At 54.7% G+C, this 9,362-nt stretch overlaps 1 protein-coding gene across 1 annotated transcript; it reads right to left on the bottom strand.

The window, feature by feature from the left end:
- Window positions 1-6,539: 6,539 nt before the first annotated feature.
- On the bottom strand, window positions 6,540-8,714 carry LOC128273632 (ichor). Its single transcript, XM_053011647.1, has 2 exons — window positions 7,096-8,714; window positions 6,540-7,014 (listed from the first exon to the last, which is right to left on the bottom strand). Exons 1-2 carry the CDS (start codon window positions 8,712-8,714, stop codon window positions 6,540-6,542), a joined length of 2,094 nt encoding a protein of 697 aa, XP_052867607.1.
- Between the last annotated feature and the right edge of the window lie 648 nt (window positions 8,715-9,362).

A 9,362-nucleotide genomic window follows, 5' to 3' on the forward strand; every position in this document is an offset into this window, starting at 1 on the left:
TGGATTTACTATTTTACATTTTATAATCACATTTTGTTGAGCATGGTCTTTATTTGAGCTGCAACCTAGTTGAAATTAGCTGCCAGATGGTGGAATTTGGTTGTCGTAAGGAGAAGGTTAGTGTCGCTCGAACGTATAGATGAAGTCTAATTCTGTCATTCGGTTGGGAAAACGGATTAAAGTCTTCTAATAGCTGTTGACCCAATCCATTGGGTATTTCTAGTACATTTCCGTATTCATAAAATGATCTCCCCAAAGATTTAGGGGACCGTGTTGAGAATCTCCTTAGTATTTAGGAATCATTAAGAAATAAACATTTTAACTTCTTATGTTGATCGCAATCGGCGCATGGTCCGTTTCTTGAACACCGAGTGGTTAACGCGTGGCATGAAAGGAACGTGGTACCGAAGTGGTATCCGTCGGTCCGGCGAAATGGCCGGGTAACGGCACCCATCCCCCACGCCCGCCGTCCCCAGCTTCCTCCTGGGAACCGTGGACCACCGGCTCGACCCTGGCGACCCCGGCGAGAGGCCCGGCCTGGCCCGCAACATGGGCCGCGAAACATGTGGCGCGAGCAAACAAATTGGATAATGGAGACGTGAGAGGCGTGATCGGTTCCGGGCGACATGGCCCGGAGTAGTGTAGTGACTGCACACAACCGCGGCCGGCTGGCCAGCCGTGGCGATGGCGACGCATTAGCAATTAAATCGAGTGACACAATTTATGCAACTCGATTGCGGGCGAGCCCTTTTGAGCCGTCTTCGCCGAGTGCAGATCGCAGATTGCATGATGCACGGAACGAACGCGAGGCCACCCGCGGATCGCTGGCCTGGTAAGGCTCTGCGCCTTTCCCGCGAGCGGTTGCGTGTCTGGAATGGGCTGGGAATCCCGGCGGTGCACGTGGAGTATTGTTTCAACAATCTGCCCCGAAAATAAAGGAAGGCGTCCCACAGGAACTGGGTGATGACCGGGGAGCAACGGAGCCACCCGCGGTCTATTAGCCGGCGAAGCTGATTGAAGCCGAGCCCCGGCGTTAATGGAGAAATTATTAGTTCTAATTGTGCGAACCACCGATTCCGATGGTGCGTTAAAAGATATGTTTTGTTGGCATAAATTGAGCTGCGCGGCTTATCGGACGGGGCATCCCTTGTCATTTCGGTTCCGGGCGCTTCGCGTGATTATCCTCTACTTATCCAAACAAAAAAGGGGATCGTTTCGTGTTTGTGTGTGTGTGTGTGTGTGTGTGTGTGTGTGTGTGTGTGTTTGCGCTACCATCCGTTATTATTTTCTTTCGCCAGAGCAGCGAACGTCACCGCCGGAAAGGCTTGGGCTGGAAGGGAGGATCACATTTCTGCTGTCGTTGTCGGTTGCGGGTCGCGGTGTTTCGCGTGGGGGCCCGAATGCGTGTAGAATTGTGATAAATTTGTTTCCGTCAAGTTGCCGAGCGTCGCGGAACCGTCGCCGGGGTCTTTGCCTTTGTTGCCCGGCAAGGGTCCTCTGTTTTTCTAAGCCCCGTCGCTGTTGTGGGCATAACAACGTCTCGGCGGTCGTGCCAGATCACCGCCAGGCCGGGGCCGGGGCAACGACAATATATGTGTGTGTTTCTGGTGTGTTGCACTATCAAACATGCCGGTTGATGCTGGCCGGGTGGGCACCGTAGGTGGGAGTCCGGTCTTTGCACAATTGACGGTGCAAGAGACGGGAACATTTACATAATAAAAATCGATTCCATCGGCGAGTCTAGACAGTGGATGCGAGGTTCGACAGGCGACAGTGTGGGAATGCAATTTGCCCCAGGAGGTTGCTAAACAATCGAGACACACACACACACGGAGACACCAACGCGTGATTTGTAGGACACTATGTTATGATCATCTAAAGGATAGCAAGCATTCCGTGGGACAGTCAATAGGGAGGCGAGCTTCTATTGCTGTTTTCCCGTCCGTTTTCCAACTTTCGAGCACTCGAGCACTCGAGCACTTTGCATCAACGTTCTATGTTGAAATGGACTACAGGTTTTATCGGATATTAGGGAAGACTTTCCGCTTTATTTTCAAAGTTTTTATTTTGGACACACATTTGGAGAACGATTTCTTATCTACTGTGAAGTTGGTGAAGGAAGGCGGAGGTGAAATTTTCAATTTTTCGACAACTTCCGACAAGGCTTCTATAGATCTCCACCCATTGTCAGAGTAACGTTTACGGATTAAAAAGGTTCAAATATTATGACAAAAATCTAGTTTGTAGCTTGAAAAGAAAAGCTTCTTGGATTCATACTCAGGAATCGTTGTCTCAAGAACTCGTGAACGATGTAGACTTTGAAGGCTGAACTCTGTGGACTTATATTAGTCCTATATTAGGCTAAAAAATCCATATATATCTCTCCTCCTATAATCCAAAAAACAATCCTTCCTGTGTTTTTTCGTACCCCAAACTATCGACTTTTGGGTCTGAATGTGGCCCCTTTTAGGCTCTTTAAATAACCTTTTTAACCGTACGTTTCGGAGTGGCTAAAAGTCAGTCACTTTGAACATAAATTGGCGTTAGTTTGTGCATTGTTGGTTCATGCCAAAAAGGTTTTCCGCTCGGCCCCGAGTCGATCCGAGCGGAGCGCAGTTGTTGCTCCGAAATGGTGGCACTTTTCTCCACGTAAACAATGCCGAGCTTCCGGTTTCCAGTTCCGGCACGGTCGTCGCCGTGCCGATCGAGCGTCTAATTCGGTAAGACACCATTTTTCCAGCCCGCGTTATTTTCCAGCTACTTACCCGATTACGAGTAAGGTTTGCGCCAGGCCGCGGCCGTGCACCGGCCGTAAATGAATTACTGAATCGGATGAAATAGCCGAATTTGGGTCAATTTGCTAGTGCCGGGATGGGGGTGGGGGGGAAACCAGCAAAAAGAAAAACGCTTAGACCCTCCGTACTGCAGGGCTCCGTACTGGTTGCGGTGGGCCCGAGACGAAGAGACGTTGAAGAGTGAAGAAAATCGGGGTTAAGATTATTTAGGAAACCTGAGCGCGCTGGGCACGGCATGGTCAGTGATTCGAATCGGTTTCGACTCATTAGAGTGCCGGGCAGGAAGGAAAAAGAGCAGCGCGAGAGAGGGAGAGAGCGGGAGAGCGAGAGATATTTATTTCACATTCGCTGCCGCGCTGTGGTCGAAGTTTTTCTTCGTACCTCTGGAAATTGCTCCACTTCCTCAACGGGGCGCGATGCGGTCAATCGAGGCGCGCGGTGTGCAGCCGAGGCCGAGGCCGATGTAATGATTGAGATTGGATCGGCCGGCGACGCCGTAAAAAAGCTGCTGGCCCCTGGCCACGGGCTGCTACACGTTTATGATCGTGTGTAACATAAAGCACTGTAGCCAGCCAGCGAGCTAGCGAACAATTTCTAATGCGATCACGGCGCCGGTGAGCGCCACGACGGGGAAGGGAAGGAGGCACCGAAAAGGGCCCATGCTGCGGGAGTCGCTAATTTGTCAATCACTTCCCTAACGCCCTCGATAATGACTGGTCATTATTGACCGGTCGTGAGTGACGGATTTGTCACCGACGTCGTTGTTGGGATCAAAAACTCGAACGGATCGGTACGGAAGCGCCGCCCGCGGAAGGTGACTGACACCGAGTCGGCCGGGTATCAGGGCCGTCCTATCGCTCGATCGGCAAAAGTGAAACTTTTCGTCGTCGTCGTCGATCGCGATCGAAATCGGAGAAAATTAGCGCCGAAACGAGAGTCAGATTTCCAACCACGAAGAGCGGAAGAGTTGGGCGGAACTCGGGAAGTCGGGATGGTGGGTCCTAATACCAGTCATTCTTGAGTGTTTGGCCAATCGACGGGATCGATCGCTGCAGTTTGGGAAACCGGCAACCGCGAGGCAGCCTTTCGTCGCTTACCCGTGCATTGAAGTCTTTCGTAGCGCAGCGTAATTGGCCAAACATTGGCGTGGTCTTCTAATGATGTCCGCGCAATGGCCGGGCGCCCTATCGTTAGCTACGGAACGACCACCCTCTGTCGTGGTCGCGGTCGCAGGTGATAATCATTGGGCGATCTAGGTGGCTCTGCACCGAGGACATTGATCGGCACAGCGGGTTTATTACGATTGATTTGGGGACGGTGATTTCGGTGATACACGGCGGCAAGTGTGTGGTACTGTCGCAAGTATCCACGTCCAGCGTAACGACGACGACGGCGCCGTTGCCGCGGGTGCAATCACAATGATCAACGACAGCGGTGGATAGCAATAATTTGCGGCCAACGTTTTCCTTTTTCTTTCGCTCCGTCTATCTCTTCGTGGGCCAATCAGATCGCGCAAGGTGCGCGCTGCGGTTGCCTCAATCTCGCTTGCGTTTGCGCGTTTCCAATTAAACCAATTCCGGTAAGCCTGGCCCCGGTTGGTTACGGGGTTTTCTTTCGTTCGATTCGATTTTCCACCGCCTGGCCCCCCATAAGCCACTAATTTTTAATCTCTTTTATAGCGACACACGATGGCCATGGTGGCTAATTGCAAGGAGGCACCACTCTCGGCATCGGGCGGACGCGGAAAAACAGATCGCACCAATAAACGCGATTGCTCCAATTTTCCGAATTTTCGGCCTTTCGACGACGAAATTGGGCGCCCATAAAGTGGTCGGGCCTCCTGGGCGAACTGCATAATTCGATTTGGTGCAACCGTTTTGTTTTCGGGGTCGGACCGCTTGGTTTGGTGCACGTGTGTCGCCGTTTTCTTTCCTTTCTGTTCGGTAACGTGACTAAACGAAGCGTCGAAGCTTTTAGCATAATACAACGGCCATCTAGTGCCCTGTTGCTGATTTTATTGAGTAAACGAACACTAAAACAGCTAAGCAAAGGTCTGTTGTCTGTCAAAACCCCATTGCTGTCGGTTCGCAGCACGGCTGTCACCATGCCAACGGCCAAGGTGCGTATATGATAGGCCACAGTAGAATGAAGTAATGTAGAACAATAGAAATAAAAGCATACACGCGGGCACACACACCGATTTTGTTTTTAATCAAACACGATCAACAACATGATCCACATGAGTTTATTCAATCAATACCGCCCGAACTGACAGCTCTCTCGGCCAATGGTTAAACCTAGCGCGCCAGTCGTCAATCTTCGCATCAATTAATCTCCAAGACTTGTCGAGTCGAGTTCGCTGGCCAACCCAACAGTAACAGGTGAACCTAAGAGTATTGAACCATCGCTCGATGCGCTCCCGGCTGGCTCTTTCCGAAACAGAACGATTTGTATTAGTTTAGTTATATTATATTATGTATATATATTCGTACATGGGCCGTCCGTCAGCACTGGCTGAACGAGTCCCTAGCAACTCTCTCTCTCTCCCTCTTTCTCTCTCTTTCTCTCTTTCTCTCGCTGTCGGCATACACGCTACGCTGTACACTTTACGCTACACACGCGTAGAGAGGTTTTTTTTTACAAACGAACCAATCTATGTATCTAAAAATACATTAACATATTACACAATAATGAAGAAGGGCGTAGAAGGGCTGCTGTGCCGTAAAGGGAAGGACTCCGACTCCGATTTGGGGTCGGAGTCGCCCGCCCGGGAGGGAAGCTTGGGAACCTTGGGGGCCTAGGATGGGGATGCTGCGCTGCTGGCAAGGGTGCCGAGAAAAGGTGAAAATATAGTTACATCAGAGAGTGTGTTACTCATCAGCAAACAAACGTTACGCTACGATAGTGTTGACCACGCACCACGCTAAAGGATCCGATATGATTAAAGTTAAAAATTGCACATATTTTGTTCTTCGCCCGCTTCTTCTTCTTCTTCTTCGCTCTCTTCGGCGGCGGTGGCCTAAGCTTTCTCTCTCTCTGTCTGTCTCTGTCGGGGTCGCTCATTCAAGCATGCTCTAAGCTTCACTGTTAATTACACTTGTTACAGCCCCACATCTCGGGTACTTACACGTCCTGGCAGGGGGGCCGACGGCGTCGCCAGGACCTGGGCCACCCGCGCCGGGCCGCGCTTCCTCACCTTATGGCCAATCCCAATAATAAGAGTGTTTTTCTGCCGGTTCCGCTAGGGCCGCAGTGGTTTGGAGGACGATTGTCTGCACTTTGTCGCCCCTAAACCTCCCCTGTCTGCCCTGACTCTTGTTTGTCCTGGAGCCTAGCTTTGCCTACCCTAGAACCCTGCCCCTCTGTCTTGCCCAGGAGAGTCTTCCGCAGTTTCTGCGGTAGCTGGCGTCGTAGCAATGGCGTCATCGGGGAGGGATCAGACCCAGTGCAGTGTGGAGCGCGGGGGGAAATAATCTACACAAGGGGGCTGCCGACGCGAATAAATAGACGATCGCCCAACGGAACGGAACGGAACGGACTCGGAGCCCGACTCGGCACGGGGGACACAATAATACACAAGGACCCCCCGTGGGACCTCCAGGAGTGGTGGGGGACGAAGGGGAATAATAAATAGGACGCGATGGATGTCGCGGCGGCGGGCCACTCCACGCGGCGGCCTCTGAGGTACGAGTGTCACTAAATACGCTACGACGGCGACGACGGTGGCGACGGCGACGGCGGTGGTCAGTCCCGGCCGATCCGCTTGTGGATCTGCTGGTGCTTGATGAGGTGCGCTTTCTGGCGGAACGCCTTGGCGCACACCTCGCACCGGAACGGCTTCTCGCCCGTGTGCGTCCGCAGGTGCACCTTGATGTTGCTCTTGTTGAGGAAGCCCCGGTTGCAGATGTTGCACCGGTGCACCGGCTTCTCCTTGCCGAGGAGCCCGCTGAGATCGTTGGCCGCCTGGAAGCTGAGGGCCGCCGCCTGCTGCGACTGGGCGCTCAGTTGCTGCTGATGGTGTTGTTGCTGTTGCTGCTGGTGCTGGGCGTGTAACGTGGGACCGGCCTGCTGACCGACTAACCCGTGCTGGAGCTTCTGCTGCTGTTGCTGCTGCTGCTGCTGCTGTTTGGTGCCGTGGCCGCGCCGCTTACTTTTTGGTGTCGTCGGCGAGTTGCTCGCGCTCGACGAGCTGGACGATGTCGACGAGGACGAGGAGGTGGATGAGGACGACGAGTTGGAGGCCGAGGACGACGCGTGGCCGTTGGCGTTGGAGGTACTGCTACTGTTGTTGTTGTTGTTGTTGCTATTGCTGTTGCTGTTGTTGGTGGTGGTGTGCGGGAAATTGCCCAAAGGACCGCCCGGGAGCTCCGGACTGCAGAGACCGTCCGGTTTCTGCCCGATCGCCGTCCCTAGGCCCCCAAATCCACCGGCGTGTTGATGATGGTTGTTGTGGTGGTTATGGTGGTGGTGGTTGTGGTGATTGTGCGGGTTTTGGTGGTGGTGCCCGTGGTGGAGCCCTCCGCCACCGTGGTGCTGCTGGTGCTGTTGGTGGTGCTGGTGGTGGTGGTGTTGGTGGGGCGGCGGTGGCTGGTGGGTGGTTTGCTGCAGGTACCGTCCGTTAAGGATGAGGCTGTGGTCGGTCGAGGTCGAGACGACCGACCCGGGGGGACTAGTGGAGGTCGAGATGAGGTCGCCGCAGTACGCGGAGGTCGAGCTGGGCGCCTCCAGCTTCACCGGCGGCCCGTTCTGGAGGCGATTCTGGAGCAGCGGCATATAGCCGTGCGTCAGCAGGCTCTGCAGCGTGGAGGTGGTAGTGGTAGTTGTGGTGGACGAGGTACCATTCGGAGCGGTGCCGTGCGAGCAGACCGGCGAGTGTGGCAGGATGAGCTCGCTGAGCGAGTCCTGCTGCGACACGATCAGCTTCGCGTCCGGCACCCCGGTACAGGTGCCCTCGATCCACGCGTCCAAGTCCATCCAGGAGTCGCGCGTATCGTTACCATCCTCCTTTTCCACCTTCGAGCTCGGCACGGTCGTGTCCGCGATCGCCGATCCGATGATGGCCGCGATGTCCTCGATCGAGCTCATGTCGTACTCCGAAAGCTCTTTCGTGTCGACGAATATCCGCGCCCCCGAAACCGAGTCCGGCCCGGTCATCGCACAGCTGTCGGCGGGCGCACTAAAGATTTTACCACCGCCCCCTCCGCCACCCCCGCCGCCTCCACCCCCGTCATCGATGGAACCGTCGGCGAACAGCTTCACGTTCTGCAGGCTGTGACAGTGGCTGACGCTCGCTCCCCCGTCGACCTCGGCCGGGTTAAGGACCGAGTCCGGCAGACAGGTGGAGGTCGAGGACACGATGTTGTTGTCGCTGCCGGCGGACGTCGCCGAACCGGCGGTGCCGGTGCCGGTGGAGCCGCCAGAGGCGGCGCCAGCATTGGCGTTTCCTTGCGAGTACGAATTCTGCGCGTAGTTGTTGTTCTCCTCCGGCAACCGCTGCGCGATCGCCGTGTAATGGTAGCCGGAGATCCCATTGATCGACAGGTGGCCAGTGTTGAACGAGGTGAACGAGGGCAGCGGCTTCAGGTCTCCGCCGAGTCCTCCACCGCCGGCGCCACCGCCACCGCCATTGCCACCGTTTCCGTGGCCGTTCGAGTTGCTGGTGATGGTTGGGCCACCGGGGCCGCCGGTCGAGTTGAGCAGCAGGTTCTCCAGCACGTCCATCGAGCTCTTCTGCGTCTCGCCATCGCTCGGCAGCGAGTCCAGGTCGGCCTCGAGCAGCAGCTTGTGGCCGTCGAGCAGGTACTGATCGGTGACGCTCGTCGACTGGTTCCAGCACGGGCCCATCAGCAGACTTTCCACCTCGACCGAATCGTTGTGCTGGCCGCTCATCTTGCAGTTGACCATACTCTCGACGTGCATCGGGGCGACTCGGCGCTGCACTGTGTGCCCCGGTGCGTGTGTGCGCGTGCGCGCGCCTGATTCCTGATGGGTTGATCCTCACCGAACCGCCAGTCGAGGGACTGACTCCCAGCTAGGTAGGACCCTTTTTGGACAGTGCGCACTTTGTGTGGAAGAGTTCCGTAGACGAAGTACACCCGATCCGATGCTGTCCTCGCATAACCCTAGGCTGTTGGGATAGAATGGAGAATGGAAACAGAAGATGAGGTTAGCTCAGGAAAAGGCAATCAACTACGAGGCTACGAGATAAGTTCGCGGTCCGAGGTTAGCCCTAACAACGACACAGCGGAAAAGGAGGATTCTAGTGGACCGAACTTAGCGATTGACGATTTTACGGCCATGCCGGGCGTATGTGTCTCGCTAGGTTCCGGTGGGTAGGTCATGTCATGAGAGTAACCGGAAAAGTGTTTCTTGGGCTGTTCAGTGTACCAGGGCCAGGAACAGGCCACACAACCCCAAAGATCGGGTTTCCATCGGGTTCGACACGTTTTGAAGTCTCGTGGTTTGCCCCCGATTCGCTGGGATCGGCCTGGAGCCCGGACAGTTTGTCTGTTTGTCAAATGTTTATCCCCCCGTTTTTTTTTCGTTTGTCTTTTCCATGTTTTGTGC

This window comes from Anopheles cruzii, chromosome 3, assembly GCF_943734635.1.
Source record: "Anopheles cruzii chromosome 3, idAnoCruzAS_RS32_06, whole genome shotgun sequence".
NCBI classification, from domain to species: Eukaryota; Metazoa; Arthropoda; class Insecta; order Diptera; family Culicidae; genus Anopheles; species Anopheles cruzii.